The sequence below is a fragment of the Chiloscyllium plagiosum genome, unplaced genomic scaffold (genome assembly GCF_037043375.1).
Source record: "Chiloscyllium plagiosum isolate Xiang-an unplaced genomic scaffold, Cpla_swu_hap1 HiC_scaffold_1, whole genome shotgun sequence".
In the NCBI taxonomy this organism is placed as follows: Eukaryota; Metazoa; Chordata; class Chondrichthyes; order Orectolobiformes; family Hemiscylliidae; genus Chiloscyllium; species Chiloscyllium plagiosum.
In genome coordinates, this window is record NW_028270139.1 from 13,982,397 (window position 1) to 14,001,622 (window position 19,226).

The 19,226-nt window shown below is 41.0% G+C and overlaps 1 protein-coding gene across 3 annotated transcripts in view; it reads left to right on the plus strand.

Annotated features, from left to right (window-relative positions):
* The window catches only part of fstl5 (follistatin-like 5), a 540,838-nt gene that overhangs the window by 408,866 nt on the left and 112,746 nt on the right, over nt 1-19,226 (plus strand). For all 3 annotated transcript variants that reach the window (XM_087977338.1, XM_043698740.2, XM_087977263.1), the window contains one exon: nt 2,770-2,890. In XM_087977338.1, the coding sequence (XP_087833464.1) occupies nt 2,770-2,890 (121 nt within the window). The remainder of the gene's footprint in view (nt 1-2,769; nt 2,891-19,226) is intronic.

Below are 19,226 nucleotides of genomic sequence, written 5' to 3' on the forward strand. Positions count from 1 at the left end.
ATTATGTTAACTGCCAGTGGTGTCAGGGGGTAATAGCCTATACCCTGTCCTTGGAACCATAATTTTGCAAACCTCTATCAGGTTACCCCTCAACCTCCGTCTTTCCAGTGTAAACAATCCAAGTTTATCTAACATCTCCTCATAACTAAAATCCTCCAGACCAGACAACATCCTCGTAAACCTTCTTTGCATTCACTCCAAAGCATCCACATCCTTCTGGTAGTGTGGCAACCGGAACTGCATGCAATATTCCAAATGTGGTCTTACTAAAGTTTAGTACAGCTGTCAGATGACTTGCCAACTTTTATGATTGATGACCCAGCCAATGAAGGCAAGCATGCTGAATGCCGTCTTGATCACCTGATCCATCTGCATTCCCACTTTCAGGTATCTGTGAACCTGAACACCCAGATCCCTTTGAATATCAATGCTTCAAAGGTTTCTGCCATTTATTGGATAATTTGGACCTGAATTTGATCTTCCAAAACTTATAATCTTGCAATTGTCTGAATTAAACTCCATCTACCATTTCTCTGCCCAAGTCTGCAATCTATATATATACCGCTGTATCATTTGACAAACCTCCTCACTATCTATAGAGTCATAGAGCCTACAGAATGGAGAAGGCCTGTCGGCCCAAATTGGTCCATGCTGACCAAAATGTTCACCGACACTAACACCATTTTGCTGTAGGCCCATATCATTCTGAACCTTTCCTATCCATGATTTGCCCAAAATCTCTTTTAAATGTCTTTAATGTACTTCCGCCAATAGCTGATTCCATATGCATGGCAGCCCCTTTGTAAAAACATTACCCCTCAGGTTCCCTTTTATTCTTTCCCCTCTAACCTTAAACTGATGCCCTCTGGTCCTCTATTCCCCTATCTTGGGGGAAAGACTGCGTGCATTCACCCTATCCATGCCTCTCATGATCTTATACACCTCTATAAGGTCCCCCTCCGTCTCCTACGTTATAAAGAAAAACGTCCTAGCTTGTCTAACCTCTCCCTATAACTCAGACCGTTGAATCATGGCAACATCCTTGTAAATTCCTTCTGCACTTTTTCCACTTTAATAGCATCCTTCCATTAACAAGGTGACCAAAGTTGAACACAATACTCTAAGTGCTGCCTCACCAACGTCCTGTACAGCTGCAACATAACTCCCTAACTTTGATACTCAATGCCTTGACTGATGAAGATTGATGAATCCCACCAATTTCAGTGTCACCCACTAACTTATTACACAGACCACCTACATTTCTTTACAAACAACAAAGGTCCCAGCACTGATCTTTGCGGAACACCACTCGTGTCTGCTACTTCTACTACTACTGTCTGTCTTCTGTGTTGAAACCAGTTTTGTATTCGATGTAAGGCATTCATTAAGGATCTTATCCATTTCCTCTGGCTCCACACATAACCTCCCTACTTTATCCTTGAGAAGGCCTACTGTTTACCTAGCTACCCTCTTCCTCATAATATATGCTTAAAATCCTTGGGATTCTCCTTAACAATGCTGGTCAAGGAGATATCATAGCCCCATTTAGCCCTCCTCCTAACTCACTGCTTGAGATCCTTCCTACTTTCTCTATATTCTCCATTGATTCATCAGATTTTAGTTGCCAAGATATTAGGTATGCTTCTTTTTTTTTGGACCATGCTGATTATTTCCTCTGTTATTCAAGGTTCTCCAATCCTGCCTTTCCTGTCCTTATAGGAATTTTCAAAGGAATCCTGCATGTTCTGCACTCTAATCAAGTGTTCCTTAAAAGACTCCCACATGTCAAATGTCGATTGGCCCTCAGTTGCTTCCAAGCTACATGCTCCAATCCTTGCCTAATTCAGTTGTAGTTGGTCTTCCCCCAGTTTAAAACATTCATCTAAGGTCCACTCGTGTCCTTGTCAAAAGTATCTAAAAACTCATGGAATTATGGTCACTATTCCCTAAATCCTCAACCACTGTAACTTTGGTACCAATACCAGGTTCAACATGGCCCCCTCCCTCATTGGACTATCTACATACTGTTTCATTAAACCTTCCTGGACACATCTAAAAAATTGCTTCCATTTCTATATTCTAAATTTTGCATGTAAGTTCAGTAATTAGTTATTTTGTTTGTATGTTTCAGAAATGTACGGAAAAGGAAATGGAGACAGAAAAGATTTTATTTAAAAATTTCATTTGAATAAATGGAAAACAAAATGGTTACATTTTTCTTTATTTTCTTTAATCTGTATACTAGTGTTATATCTTTCTGCTGACATGCTTGGCTCAAAAAATAACTTTGTTGAAAACAATCCAATACTGTCAGAAAAAAATATGTTCTCTCTGTTTGCGAAAGGTTTGCTATCGGCTATTACAGCACCTCTTTTCTATTCTGCAAGTCCTTTCCATTGATATACAGTCACCAAAGTGGCTATTTAAAAATCATTGCTTTTACTCTTAATATTAAAAGAATCAGTGGATTCATAACCACTGTGATTAATGACAGCTATAAATGTAGAGCTTTGCTGGACCTTTTTCAACACTTTGGATTGTACCTTTGCCATTTTTTATTGTTGGTGGAATAGTTGCCCAGATTTATCTAAATGTCATTTTTGAGGTGAATAAAGTATTGTATTTTTAAGTAATATCACATGCATTTATATCAGGAATATTTTTACATGATTTATCAGTTTTGCAAATATATGTACTGCAATAAGTGTAAAACTGTGATGCTCAGTTTAATTAAATAATTTCCACTAAACTATTGATTCTGTTCCACAGGATTTTGGTGATGATGGTTCTCTATATATAACCAAGGTTACAACAACTCACATGGGAAACTATAGTTGTTATGCCGATGGCTATGAAAAGCTCCATCAGACTCATATCCTGCAAGTAATTGGTAAATATGATCTGTCAGTATGATTGCATATAATATCATAACCCATGGTATCTTGTTCCATGTAGGAGTTCAATCAAAGGATAGTGGGCCATGAAAATGTGGCTGGCTTACATTATGCAACCTATAGCAACCATGATATTTTCAATATTTGAAAGTTAAATAGGATGGGATTGAGGTTCATAAGGAGGAGGTGTTAGCCATTCTAGAAAGTTTGAAAACAAATAAGCCCCCTGGACTGGATGGGATTTATCCCAGAATTCTCTGGGAAGCTAGGGAGGAGATTGTGGAGCCTTTGACTTTGATCTTTATGTCATCATTGTCTACAGGAATAGTGCCAGAAGACTGGAGGATAGCAAAGGTTGTCCCCTTGTTCAAGAAGGGGAGTAGAGACAACCCTGATAATTATAGACCAGTGAGCCTTACTTCGATTGTGGATAAAGCATTGGAAAGGATTGTAAGAGATAGGATTTATAAACATCTAGAAAGAAATAAGTTGATTAGGGATAGTCAACAAGGTTTTGTGAAGGGTAGGTCATGCCTCACAAACCTTATTGAGTTCTTTGAGAAGGTGACCAAACAGCTGGACGAGGGTAAAGCGGTTGATGTGTTGTAAATGTATTTCAGTAATGTGTTTGGTAAGGTTCCCCATGACAGGCTATTGCACAAAATATAGAAGCATGGGATTGAGGGTGAGTTAACAGTTTGGATCAGAAATGGTTAGCTGAAAGAAGACAGAGGTTGGTTGATGGGAAATGTTCATCCTGGAGTTCAGTTACTATTGATGTTTTGGGGCCACTGCTGTTTGCCATTTTATAAATGACCTGGATGAGGGCATAGAAGTATGGGGTAGTAAATTTGCCAGATGACACTAAAGTCAGTGGAGTTGTGGGCAGTGTAGAAAGATGTTGCGGGTTACAAAAGGCCATAGATAAACTGCAGAGTTGGGCTGAGAGATGGCAAATGGAGTTTAACGCGGAAAAGTGTGAGGTGATTCACTTTGGAAAAAGTAAAAGGAATACAGAGTAATGGGCTACTGTTAAGATTCTTGGTAATGTGATGAACAGAGAGATGTCAGTGTCCCTGTGCATAGATCCCTGAAAGTTGCCACCCAAGTTGATAAGGTTGTTAAGAAGCCTTATGATGTATTTGCTTTTATTGGTAGAGGGATTGAGTTTTGGAGCTATGGGGTCATGTTGCAGATGTACAAAACTCTGGTGCGGCTGCACTTGGAGTATAGCATACTTTTCTGATTGCTGCATTATAGGAAGGATGTGGAAGCATTGGAAAGGTTTCAGAGGAGATTTACCAGGATGTTGCCTAGTATGGAAGGCAGGTCTTATGAGGAATGGCTGAGGAATTTGAGGCTGGTTTCATTAGAGAGAAGAAGGTTGAGAGGTAATTAAATGAGACATACAAGATGATCAGAGGATTAGACAGAGCCTTTTCCCTCGGATGGTGACAGCTAGCACAAGGAGACGTAGCTTTAAATTAAGGGGTGATAGATGGAGGACAGATGTCAGAGGTAGGTTCTTTACCCAGAGAGTAGTAAGGGTATGAAATGCCCTGGATGCCTCATTCCTGATGAAGGGCTTATGCCAGAAACGTCAATTCTCCTGCTTCTCGAATGCTGCCTGACCTGCTGTGCTTTTCCAGAAAAGGAGGTTATCTCAGATTACAACGGGATGTTGATTAGATGGGCCAATGGGCTGAGGAATGGGAGATAGAGTTTAATTTAGATAAATGCGAGGTGTGCTGAATTTTGGAAAAGCAAATCTTAGCAGGACTTTTACACTTCATGGTAAGGTCTGAGGGAGTGTTGCTGAACAAAGAGACCTTGGAGTGCAGGTTCATAGCTCCTTGAAAGTGGAGTCGCAGGTAGATAAGATATTGAAGAAGGCGTTTGGTATGCTTTCCTTTATTGGTCAGAGTATTGAGTACAGAAGTTGGGAGGTCATGTTGCAGCTGTACAGGACATTGGTTAGGCCACTGTTGGAATATCGTGTGCAATTCTGGTCTCCTTCCTATCAGAAAGATGTAGTGAAACTTGAAAGGGTTCAGAAAAGATGTACAAGGATGTGGCCAGGGTTGGAGGTTTTGAACTATAGGGAGAGGCTGACCAGGCTAGGGCTATTTTCCCTGGACCGTCAGAGGTTGAGGGTTGACCTTATAGAGGTTTTCAAAATAATGAGGGGTATGGATAGGATAAATAGACAACGTCTTTTCCTCGGTGTAGGGGAGTCCAGAACTAGAGGGCATAGGTTTAGGGTGAGAGAGGAAAGATATAAAAGAGACCTAAGGGGCAACATTTTCACACAGAGAGTGGTACGTATATGGAATGAGCTGCCAGAGGAAGCGGTGGAGGCTGGTACAATTGCAAAATTTTAAAGGCATTTGGATGGGTATATGAATAGGAAGGGTTTGGAGGGATATGGGCCTGGTGCTGGCAGGTGGGACTAGATTGGATTGGGATATCTGGTCGACATGGACGGGTTAGACCGACGGGTCTGTTTCCATGCAATTCTGGTCTCCTTCCTATCGGGAAGATGTTATGAAACTTGAAAGGGTTCAGAAAAGATTTTCAAGGATGTTGCCAAGGTTGGAGGATTTTAGCTATAGGGAGAGGCTGAACAGGCTGGGGCTGTTTTCCCTGAAGTGTTGGAGGCTGAGGGGTGACCTTATAGAGGTTTACAAAATTATGAGGGGCATGGATAGGGTAAATAGGCAAAGTCTTTTCCCTGGGATTGGGGAGTCCAGAACTAGAGGGTATAGGTTTAGAGTGAGAGGGGAAAGATATAAAAGAGATCTAAGGGGCAACATTTTCACACAGAGGGTGGTACGTATATGGAATGAGCTGCCAGAGGAAGTGGTGGAGGTTGGTGCAATTGGAATATTTAAAAGGCATTTGGATGGGTATATGAATATGAAGGGTTTGGACGGATATGGGCCCTTTTAGATTAGATTACAGTGTGGAAACAGGCCCTTCGGCCCAACAAGTCCACACCGACCCGCCGAAGCGAAACCCACCCATACCTCTACATTTACCCCTTACCTAACACTACGGGCAATTTAGTATGGCCAATTCATCTGACCCTGCACATCTTTGTGACTGTGGGAGGAAACCAGAGCACCCAGAGGAAACCCACGCAGACACAGGGAGAACGTGCAAACTCCACACAGTCAGTCACCTGAGGCGGGAATTGAACCTGGGTCTCTGGCGCTGTGAGGCAGCAGTGCTAACCACTGTGCCACCGTGCCGCCCGTATGGGTTGGGATATCTGGTCAGCATGGATGGGTTGGGCCGAAGAGTCTGTTTTCATGCTTTACATGTCTATGACTGACTCCCAACAACCACAACCATCTTCCTTTGCGGCTTCCCTGGTCTCAGTGTGAGTTATAATGTCTAGATCTACCCATTCCCTCTGCAACATATGGAATTAGTGAATTCCTGACTCCCATCACATTACTCTTTGCTCCCTTATTTTCCTTCCCTTGTTTTGACAACTTCCTGCTCCAAGTTGCCATGGTCCACATTCTTGCTACTTGCCACAATTTTTATACTTTTTGTTCCTCACAGGGACCAAATACGTTTTGAATAAGCTTCATTTTTTATCTCACCCAGAACACCTTTAGAATGTGCCTTGTTGATAATACCAATTTTAGTCTGCACAAATGTTCCTCCAAAAGGTGTGACTGAAATTTGGAGCAAACTATCTTGTGATCCCTTCCCTGGTCTAAAGGTTCTGGCCCAGTTATCAGTGTTGTTCAACTAAATGTGGTAATACTTTGCAAAACTACTAAAAATCAAAATCCCCTTAAATATTGCACCTCTCCACATTAAATAATCACTAAAGTTTATTACACATCGGAGGTGTATATGGCTGCAAATGGCTGTCCACCTTTAAAACCATGATTTTCTCAACCCTGCATCTTGAAGTAATGTTACCTCATGTGGTATTACTGAAAAATAGTTGTCCAATCCTGGATGGCATGGTGGCTCAGTGGTTAGCACTGCTGCTTCCCAGTGACAGGGACTTGGGTTCAATTCCTACTTTGGGTGTTCTGGTTTCCTCCCACAATCCAAAGATGTGCAGGTCAGTGAATTGGCTGTGCTAAATTGCCCATAGTGTTAGGTGCATTTGTCAGTGGCAAATATAGGGGGAGTAGGTTACTCTTCAGGGGGTTGGTGTGGATTTGTTGGGTCGAAGGGCCTGTTTCCATATTGTAGGGAATCTTGTCTTTAAAAACAACCTATCACTTTAAGATTTTTCCTTTTACAGTCTATCAGAACAGAGCCTACTTGTATCCACCGTGTGAGCTGATGCATATTAATGTTGTTTTCACATTTCCTGTCAATTCTTTCAAAAGTCTACGTTACATCAAAGAAGACACTTACTCTTTATAAATTTGTCTCCTGTTTTCAGGGACTTTTTCCAGCAAGCTGGAGGCAGATGCATCTTTTCAGGCAGCCCCAATAGAGGCTGATGAGTTTATCGATAGTCTTGGCATGATTTTCCAATTGTTCCACACATTAGGCAGACTGTCATAATTTGGTTCTTTCTTAACTCAGTCCTGCTTCTTATTTTTCTCGATCAAAACGGCTTTAACTTTCTCCTGAAGGCTTTCTATTCACCAGTGTTGTGTTCAGATCAAATGTTGTGACTCTGTGTGTTTTTGGAGTGGTCTACATGTTGGGGTTTCTGGTGGTGAGAAGTCATGGATAATGTTGCAAAAGATAATTATTCCTGGAGGGAGAATTTCATTGTGAGGGTGCATCTGATGAGTTAGAGTCATAGTCATTGCATCATCGAGGTCGACATGGAATCATAGAAACATTCTTCAGCCACCAAATTTGTACCTGTCCATAACAACCACCTAACTATTCTATTCCCATTTTCCAGCCTAGTATACCTTGGGACCACAAATGTACATGTACCTACTTCTTAAATGTTACATGTGTTTCTGTTTCTTCCAACCTTACACAAAGTGAGTTCCAGATTCCCACCAGCCTCTGGATTAAAAAAAACTCACATATTTTTTAAACTTGCTGCCTCACAACCCAAATCTGTACTCCCTGTCATTGATCCCTCAAAGAGGGAGAAAGGATTCTTTACTTCTACCCCTGACTATACCCCTCACAATTTCATACCTCAATCATGTCCCATCTCAGTTTCTTCTGCTCCAAGGAAAGCAATCCATCCAATCACTCTTCAGAATAAAATCCCTGCAGCCCAAGCAATATTCTGGTCAATCTCCTCTGCGTCCTCCTCAGTGCAGTTATTTCTATCCAGTAATGTGAATTCCAGAACTGCACACAATACTCTAACTGTGGCCAAATTTATGTTTTCTACAGTTCCAGCAGAATTACCCTAACCTTAAACTTTATACGTCAGCTAATAAAAGCAGGTATCCCATACGCTTTCTTAACCATTTCATTTGCCTGCTCTGCTACTTTAAGAGACCGGTGGATAAGGGTCCCACTGACCTTCAGTGCTCCACTGGGTCCTACCAATCATCATGTATTCCCTTGGCCTGCCCAAATGCGTCACCTCACACATATTTGGATTGAATTCCATTTTCTACTGAAAACCCATCTAGCAAGTCCATCTATATCCTCCTGTAATTTAAGGCTAACCCCTCACATTAGCCACTCCATCAATTTTTGTATCACCTGTGAACTTACTGATGATCCTTCCCACAATCAAGTCTAAAATCATTTCTCTATGCCACAGACAACAAGTGCTCCAGCACTGATCCCTGCAGAATCCCACTGAAAAAGGCTTCCTGTCACAAAAACACCCTTACACCATTCCCCTCTGCTTTCTGCCACACTTGGCCAATTCTGGATCCAGTTTGCTTCCCATGGTTCTTACCTTTGCTCTCAGTCCCCCTTATCAAAAGCCTTGCTGAAGTCCAAGTGGACAACAAAGAATATATTAACTGGTTACCTGTTCGAAAAATTCAGTCAAGTTTGTCAGACATGACCTCGCTTTAACAAAGCCATACTGACTGTCCTTTATTAATCCCTTCCTTTCCAAATGTTGTCCCTCAGAATTGCTCCCAATAAATTCCCCACTATTGAGGTTAGACTGAATGACCTGGGGGTTCCTAGTTTATTTCTCGCTCCTTTTTTTGAATAATAGTATCACATTGGCTGTTGTGCAGTCCTCTGGAACCTCTCCTGTGGCCAGAGGGGAATTGAATTCTATTGCAAACACCCTGCTCTTTCCTTCCTTATCTCACTCAACAGCTTGGAAACATTTCATCCAGCCTTAGAGATTTACCTAGTTTAAGTCTGCCAGACCAATCAGAACCTCCTCCCTGTCTATGTTATTTATTTAATTATATCACAGTACTTATCCCTGATTTCTAAATTCTCAGTGTTACTTTCACAACTGAACACAAACAAAATATTCATATAGATCCCTATCTATGTTCTCTGGCTCCACACACAGATTACCACTATGGTCCTTAATGAGCTCTACTCTTTTCCTACTTATCCTTTTGTCCTAAAATAACTTCCCTGCCACTATTTTCTGATATTCCTTTTGGTCTCCTGATTTCCTTTTTATGTCTCCCTTTGCACATCTGCACTGTTGTAAGGCTTCTGCTAATTTAAGTCCTCAGGATTTGATATCAACCTCCCATTTTCTCTTTATCCAGTCCGATGTATCCCTCGATATCCAGGATTCACTGGATTTGTTGGTCACTTATTTATCCTTATTGGAACTTGTTAGCGCTATACTCTCCCTATTTTCTTCTTGAATGTGTTCCACTGCTCTGAAACAGATATAGGGTTTTGCTCCAAGTCGTATCAGACCTTATTAGAAGCTTCCTTCCCCGATTTAGAGGTTTGATTTCAGGCCAATCTTTGACCTGTTCAACAATCTTGAATCTAACATTTATGATCATTGTCTGAAAAATGCTCCTCCACTGATACTTGAGCTACTTGCCGTCTTTATACCATACAATTAAACCAGGAATCAGGAATCACACGGACACCACTTTTGTGTAGCCTTCTACGTTGTGGCTTATAAAGCTCTCCCAGATACATTTTAAGAATTTCTCTACCTCTAAATCTTTCATATTATTACTGCTTCAGTTATGTTGGGAAAGTTAAAATACCCTATCATCACTCTATTCCTTTTACATCTCCAAAATTTGTCTTACTATCTGCTCTTCTATGTCTCTCAGATTGCCATGGGCCCCATGATACACTCACAGCAACATGACTGGTCTTTTTCCTTATAGCTGTCATAGATTCCCTGATCAAAACTGAGACAGCTCATCCTCTTTCACCACCTTCCCTGTCTCACCTGAATACCTTATATCCTGGAATACTGAGCTGCCAATCCTACCTATCTCTCAACCATGTCTCTGTGATAGCAATGGCATCATATTCCCATGTTTTAATTTGTGTCCTCAGCTCATCTACCTTATCCATCAGTCTCCTTGAGTTAAAATAAATACCATCCAACTTCATCAAGTTCCCTTGTGCCTCAACTGGTCTCTAATCTCAATACCTCCCCGACTCACTTGCTGTCCCTTCTAATACTGGCTATTCATCTCCTTTTGCTGATCCTTACCTTGATCCCATCCCCACCAGGTTAATTTCAAAACTCCCCAACAGCACTCATGAAGCTCCCTGCAAAGATGCTGGCCCATTCAGGTTCAGACGCAACATCTACAGGTCCCACTGCTCCCAAAAATGATCACAATAGTGGAATTTGGGAGTTCTCTGTCATTCAGAATGTCACAGAATTCTAAAGATCTCTTCCTGTACCAGCTACCCAGCCACCCATTCATCTGAACTAGATCTGATTAACTCATTTAATATGATCTAACTGGAAATCTGTACTCACTTGCACCTGGCACCAGACGTAATCCATTGATTACTATCTCTCGGTCATGTTCCAAATCAAGCTTTAAATGATAATCCACCTCCTACCTTCCTAAATTCTGCTTTCTGGACCTCATCCCCTCTTCTACCTATGTCATTGGTGCCATTCTGTACCATGATCTCTGTCTATTTGCATTCCAACTTCTGAATGGTCTGCGGCTATTCTGTGACGACCCTTACCCTCGCACCAGAGAGGCAACATATGGGCATGGATGTATTCGCCTTGGAGGGGCTTGTTACAACACGGCAGTGTTAATTAAACCCAACACCCAGAAAAGCTCACCTCGCCTCTTAATCTGTTAAAATATGAATGACAGAGAATTCCCAAATTCCACTATTTAAAGAAAATAATATCAATTTATTTTTTAACTCTAAAAGTGAACATGAAACAAAATTATTTGTAACTCTAAGCCCCCCTTTCTCTTAACTGCATGTTGTTTGCCTCCAACTCTACATCAATATTTTTTATTGGATCAAAGCATATTAATTTCAAAATCACACAGCAGCTATCATCTGCGTTGACCTTCTTCTTTCTGCTGAAGATCTCCCTGGGTCATCTTCTGTCTTTCACTGAAAAGATGTTTCATATGAAAAAGGTACCTTTGATAGAGAGTGTTTTGATAGAGTTGTAAGTTCATGGAATGCCCTGCCAGCAGCAGTGGTGGACTCTCCCTCTTTATGGGCATTTAAGCGGGCATTGGATAGGTATATGGAGGATAGTGGGTTAGTATAGGTTAGGTGGGCTTGGATCGGCGCAACATCGAGGGCCAAAGGGCCTGTACTGCGCTGTATTCTTCTATGTTCTATGTTCTAGATAACAGTCTCTCTAAATGGCAGTCTCTCTCTGTCTGACTTTTTTGTAACCCAAACATCGGATCATCTCATTGGTTCAATGTTGACAGAACAATAAATCAAATTCGATTGGGCTTTAGTATCCTGGGCATAATTTAAATTGAATGGTTAAATTCGAATTGTTGTCAAAACAGCGAGCAACTCAGGTATCGATTTCACAGTCAAATGTTACATATTTGCAATTTTCTAGTAGACTCTGGAACTGCTAATTAGTCATATGACAGGTGCTTGTAAGCTCTCAGTTCAAAATGGCATTCAGTCTCTCATCAAGGTCCAGTACATGCCTTCAAATTCATAACACTTCTCCCCTTAAGAAAAAATGAACTATCATAATGAAAAGATGGCTTCATTTTTTAAAGTCTTAACCCCATTACAATGAAATAAAAGACTTTAAGCTAAGTTCATATTAATTTCTGCACACACACACACACACACAAATTATATAACATTGGTACCTGTTCAATATTATCTATACTTTATTTGTTAAATTCGTGATAACACACCTGCTATCACATTTTTACGATCCGCAACATGTACAATTTATAAATCAGACATAAGACTTCAATGAAACAGTCACATATTCCTGTCTTTAAGTCATTCCAGGAATGTAAGAGGATTGTGGTCTGTGTTCACAACTATCTCTGACAAATTGTTTGTCACGTAAACATTAAAATGTTGTAAGACCAATACCAAACTCAATAATTCCTTTTCAATGGTAGAGTATTTTCTCTGGTGGATGTTGAGTTTCTTTGAAAAGTAGCCAATAGGCCATTCACTTCCATCATCACCTTCCTGTAGCAGTACAGCTCCAACTCCTATATCACTAGCATCAATTGCAACCTTGAAGGGCTGCAAAAAAATTAGTGTAGCTAAAACTGGTGCCGTGATTAACGATGCTTTTAAATTGTCAAATGCCTCCTGGCATTTTTATGTCCACTGAAACTTTGTGTTCTTCTTCAGTAAATCTGTTAATGGTGCCATGACGCTGCTGACATTTGGAACAAACTTCCAGTAGAATACGCTTAGTCCCAAAAATTGGAGCACCTCTTTCTTCGAGGTCGGTCATGGAAATTCCTCAATGGCCTTCGTCTTTGCGTTCCTTGGGGTCAACCTTCCATGACCGATGTTATGTCCCAAGAATGTCACCTCTGCTCTAGTGAATTCTGTTTTTTTTAAAGTTATTACCAGTTTTGCTTCTCTTAATCATTCAAAGAGCTCTGCCAACTGTACCGAGTGATCTTTCCAGACTCGCTAAAGATCATTACATCATCCAGATAAATTGCACAGTTTGTTAACCCAGCCACAACTCTCTTCATGAGTCTTTGGAATGTGGCTCATCTGTTCTCCATCCCAAAATGCATCACTTTAAATTGATATAGCCCATTTGGGGTTACAAACGTAGAAAGTTCTTTTGCTTTCTCTGATAAAGGTGCCTGCCAATAACCATGCAATAAGTCCAACTTTGTGATGTAACTGGCTTGGCTGACTCTCTCTATACTGTCCTCCAATCTCAGGAATGGGTATGAGTGATTTTGTTACGGTGTTGACCTTCCGATAGTCTCTCTATACTGTCCTTCAATCTCAGGAATGGGTATGAGTGATTTTGTTACGGTGTTGACCTTCCGATAGTCCACACAATATCGTTGAGTCCCATCAGGTTTGGGAACTAATACAATTGGTGAATTCCACTCACTCTGACTTACTTCGAAGATATCTTTGTTCAGCATTGGATCCATTTCCTTCAGGACCTGTGTGGCTTTGAAAGGATTAAGCCTATAGGGATGTTGTTTTATTGGTACAGCATTCCCTACTTCTACCTCATGCACAATAACATTAGACCTCCACATCTTATTCCTGCATATGTCCTCATACCGCTGCAACAGGCGTTTCAACTGCGTTCTTTGCTCCTGAGATAGATCATTCACTAACATATCCCATAAATTGTTTAATGTATTTTGAGGCACGTCAAATTCTACAACATTTGACTATGATTCTTCATTCTCTGGGGCAGTAACTAACACCTGTTTCTCCAGTTCCCTGTCTCTATTATCAAAGGGTTTCAACATGTTCACATGATTTACCCGATACAGTTTTTTCCTATCTGGCATCTTTAACAGATAGTTTATCTGACTCAACTTTTTCTCAATTTGATGGGGACCACTAAATTTAGCTTTGAAGGGATCTCCTACCACTGATAACAATACAAATATGCTATCCCCACAGGAAAACATCCGAATTTTAGAGTTTTTATCTGCCACCTGCTTCATTCTGTGCCCTCTTCAGGTGCTGCTGAGTTAACTCACCTACCTGGTTTAATCTCGCCCTCACCTCCAATATCCAATAATCCAAGTGTGATATCTCTGACTTCGGTCCAGTCAATTTCTCTTTAGTTAATTTCAAAGGCCCTCTCACATCATGTTGAGTATTAACTCAAAAGGAGTAAACTAAGTAGATTCATTTGGGGCATCTCTAATGGCAAACAATATGAATGGGATACCTTTATCCCAGTCATTCGGGTAATCCTGACAGTATGCTCTTAACAAGGTCCTCAGGGTCTGATGCTACCATTCGGAAGCTCCCTAGGACTCAAAATGATAAGCACTTGATTTAAAGTGCTTTTTGCCTAAGCTACGCAAGACTTCCTGAAACAGCCTAGCAGTGAAATTAGACCCTTGGTCTGACTGAATCTCTCTGGCTAGCCCATACCACGTGAAGAAAGCTACTAACTTCTCTACCACCCTTTTTGCCTTGATAATCCGTAATGGAATTGCTTCTGGAAATCTGGTAGATATATCCATTATGGTTCGCAAGTACCAGTCCATCTTTTAGCTTTAGGGAAGGGACCTACACAATCAATCATAACCCGTGTGAAAGGTTCTTCAAATGTGGGAATTGGCAACAAAGGGGCTGGTTTTACTACCGCTTGTGGTTTACCTGCCATTTGGCATGTATGACACATATACCAAAAGTTAACCACATCCTTGTACATTCCAGGCCAATAGAAATGCTTTTGTACCTTAGCCTGAGTCTTCCTTACGCCTTGGTGACCTCCTACAGGTAGTTCATGTGCTACCCCTAACACTTCCTGTCTGTATGCTACTGGCAACACAATCTGGTGCACTTCTGCCCTTTACTCCTCTCCACTAACATTCCATGGTCTCCATTTCCATCTTAGGATTCCATCTTTAAGATAATAACCCTCAGGAATATATTTTGAGTCCTTTTCTGAGTATGCCTCAACAGAAATATCTTTTATGTCTCGTCTTTTTGTTGTAAATCCATTAGCCTTTTAGGACTAAAAACTTCTGTCTAACTCTCTGCCTGTTCAGGATTTTCCTGCACCTTTCCAACAAACAGGGTGTCCGCAAATTGAACCTCAACTCCTTTGTCTTTCTCTTTAGTTTTTGCTTCCTGCTATGAAGTATGGCTGTGGGATCTTGTTACTACGCAGTCTGGAAAAATTCCAGGGTATTTTTCTTTTTACTCCTCAGTTCCCTGGTCTTCCTTTGGCTTCTCCATAACAAGGGGTATCAGTCCCACCTTGGATCCTGCTAAATCATTCCCAAGAACAAACGTTATTCCTGGAACTGACACTCTGTCAATCACTTCCACTGTTACTTCCCCAGTCTTGAGTTGGCACTCCAATCATTTCTTACATAGGGAATGCTAAATTTCTGTCCGTGTCCCACAAATTACCACTCTCTCGGGTAACAGGATAGAAAGAGTGCAAATATGTTCATCTTTTACTAATAGAGACTGATTAGCTCCCCTTATCTCTCAAAATTATAAATTCTTTCCCTTCTCCCCATATTCTTTCTGAGTAAACTTTACCCACAGAAGTGAAGTCTTTATAGAGCTAAGGAGTGGCACGGTGGCTCAGTGGTTAGCACTGCTGCCTCACAGCACCAGGATCCCAGGTTTGATTCCAGCCTTGGGTGACTGTCTGTGTGGAGTTTGCACGTTCTCCCCGTGTCTGCGTGGGTTTCCTCTGGGTGCTTCGGTTTCCTCAAACAGTCCAAAGATGAGCAGGTCAGGTGAATTGTCCATGCTAAATTGCCCGTAGTGTTAGGTGCATTAGTCAGACCCAGAAATGGGTCTGGGTGGGTTACTCTTCAGAGGGTTGATGTGGACTTGTTGGGCTAAAGGGCCTATTTCCACACTGTAGGGAATCTAATTTTAAAAAACTCCATACCCAGCCCTTGCCTAGACTGTGCACTCTCTTGCAGCTTCCCGGCTCTTCTTGGGGTCTCCTTAAATACTTTCACGAATGCCACTGGCTTAGCCTCTTTTACCACATCTTTTCACACAGTGCCTTTCTTTAATGACCAGCACTGTGGCTTCATGTCTCCAACTTTCTGGCAGTGAAAATACCTTTTCCCAGTGCCCTTTTTAAACTACCGACACTATAATTTCCTGTGTCCCACTCCATTACAGTGAAAACACATCGAGGCCTTTCACATCCTTTTCATCCTCTTGAGCTTTTTTAACCTGTGGTAAACAATTGCTCGTGCTCTGTACTCTTTGTTTTATACTGTAGGATCTTCCCTTCTCCCAATTCCTATCCTTCACAGGATGAAATTCCTGCCAGAAGCTAAATTTTGACTTCTGCACCAATGCATATTCATCTGCCATCTCTGCTGCTCTTCTCACTTCTTGAACTTTCTGTTCATCCACATGAATTCTCATCATCTCTGAAAATGAGTTTTTAAACTCCTCCAGCAGAATAATCTCTCTTAGAGACTCATAGGTCTTATCTATTTTTAAGGCCAGCACCCATCCATCAAAATTTACTGGTTTCACGCTTTCAAACTCAACGTAAGTCTGACTTGGTTCCTTCTTTATTTTTCTGAACCGCTGTCTGTACACTTCTGGTACCAATTCATAAGCACTCAAGATAGCCTGTTTGACATCTAAATAATCTCTTGACCCCTCATCTGACAGCACTGCAAATACCTCACTAGCTCTGCCTACCAGCTTAATCTGAACTAGTGTTAGCCACAAGGGCTCTGACCACTCCATCTGCCAAGCCAGTTTTTCAAATGAAATAAAGAAGGTTTTGACATCTTTCTCATCAAAATTTGGGCAATGTTTTTACGTATTTGTAGATATCACTACTATTTCCCGTCATCTCCATTCTGTTAACTTGACTTTCCTGACTATCTTGCAACTTCTGAAGTTCAAATTCTCTCTCCCTTTCTCTTTCTCTTTCTTCTCTCTCTCTTTGCACAGCTAAGAACCTTCTGGCGTTTTACTTTCTCTCTCTTTTTCTTCTCATTCTCTTTCTTTATCCTTTTCTTCACTCATGGTGCTTCCTGTGAACATAGACCATTACAACGCAGTACAGGCCCTTCGGCCCTCGATGTTGTGCCGACCTGTGGAACCAATCTGAAGCCAATCTATCCTACACTATTCCATTTTCATCCATATGTTTATCTAATGACCATTTAAATCCCCTTAAAGTTGGCGAGTCTACTACTGTTGCAGGCCAGGCATTCCACACCCCTACTACTCTCTGAGTGAAGAAACTAGCTCTGACACCTGTCCTATATCTGTCACCCATCAATTTAAAGCTATGTCCCCTCGTGCTAGTCATCACCATCCAAGGAAAAAGGCTCTTACTGTCCATCCTATCTAACCCTCTGATTATGTTATATGTCTCTTCTGCCCTTTCTTTATCTCCTAACTCCATTTTCCTCAATTGTAAATTAGGTTTTTCTAACTCTACTGCACATGTCTGTTTCTCTGACACACATAAGTGCTTGACTAACTCCCTTAAAATTCCAGCTTTACTTTTGTCCCTGGTTAGACCCAACCCTAACCTATTCACTAATTCTAAAAGCACGTCCTTCTTCTGTCTTTCTAAACTTTCTTGGCAAATTTGAGAATCATTCTTCTTTAGCAATCTACAGAGCCATTTTTCTCAATTTCAATTTAACCAACCACAAGTAACTGAAATTAAAGAAATTCTCTCACCTGCGTTTTATTTAAAGCTGTAGGACACTAATCAGCAAGTGTTTATATCTGCTGGGATCTTTCGTACCACAACTCTGTTCAAATCTGTCCAAATCTCAGACTGGATCTGCCTAAACCTGTCCGATTCCTGGATGAGCCCCCAAACTGTTACGACACGGCAGTGATCCCTTCTGTTAATTAAACCTAGAAAAGCTCACCTCGCCTCATAATCTGTTAAAACATAAGTGACGGAGAACTCCCAAATTCCACTATGTAAAGAAAATAATATCAATTTATTCTTTGGCTCTAAAAGTGAACATTAAACAACAACTATTTACAACTCTAAGACCCCCTTTCTCTCTACTGTTTGTTATTTGCCTCCAATGCTATAACTATATACTGTTCCAATAAAAACTTATATTACAATTACATCAACTTAATTTCAAAACCACACAGCGGCTGTCAACTCCAGTGTCCTTCTTCTTTCAGCTGAATATCTTCCTGGATCGTGTTTTGGTTTTTTACTGCAAAATGTTTCATATGAAAAAGGTACCTTTGATAGAGAGTATTTTGAATGGCAGTCTCTCTCAATGGCAGTCCCTCTCTGCCTGACTTTCAAAATGTCTGTTTTTTATACCCACAACATTGGATCATCTCATTAGTTCGATGTTGGCAAAACAATAAATTCAAACTCAATTGAGTTTTAGTATCCTGGGGCATAATTTAAACTGAATGGTTAAATTCAAATTGTTGTCAAAACAGCAACTAGCTCAGGTATCGATTTCACAACCAAATGTTACATATTTTCAATTTTGCAGTACTCTGAGAGTGCTAGTTAGTCATATGACAGGTGCTTAAAAGCTCTCAGTGCAAAACAGCATTCACTCTCTCCTAAAGGTGCAGTACATGCCTGCAACTTCATGACAGGGTCCAGAGGAGGTTTACAAGGATTATCACAGACGTAAAGGGCTTTTCATATGAGGAGCAGTTGAGGACTCTGGGTCTGTATTCAATGGAGTTTAGAAGGATGACGAGTGATCTAATTGAAACTTGCGGAATGAGAGGTCTGGATAGACCGAATGTGGAGAAGAGGTTTCCACTAGGAGAGACTAGGACCTGAGGGCATAACCTCAGAGTGAAGGGACAACTGATTAGAAAAGAAATGAGGGGAGAATTTCTTCAGCCAGTGCATAATTAATCTGTGGAAATCACTTCCGTAGAGAGCAATGGAGTCCAAGTCATTGAGTGCATTTAAAACAGAGATAAATAGGTTATTGTTTGGAAAAGAGTTCAAGGGTTATGGAGAGATGGCAGGAGAATGGTAAAATGACTGAGTGGCAGAGCTGACTGAATGGACCTAATGGTCTCATTCTGATCCTACCTCTTATGGTTTAATAACTCCCCAACAGCACGAACAAATCTCCCTGCCAGGAGATGACTGGATCCCATTCTAGTTCAGGTGCAGTTTGTATAGGTTCCACTTCTCCTAAAAATAGTCCTGATGTTGCAGAAATCTAAAGAACTCCCTTCTGCACCACTTCTCCAGCCACCATACCAACCATTTACAAAAATAACACTGCAAGGTTGTTTAGGAAGAAAAAAAAATAGGAAATTCCTATTCCGAGGTGATCAGAG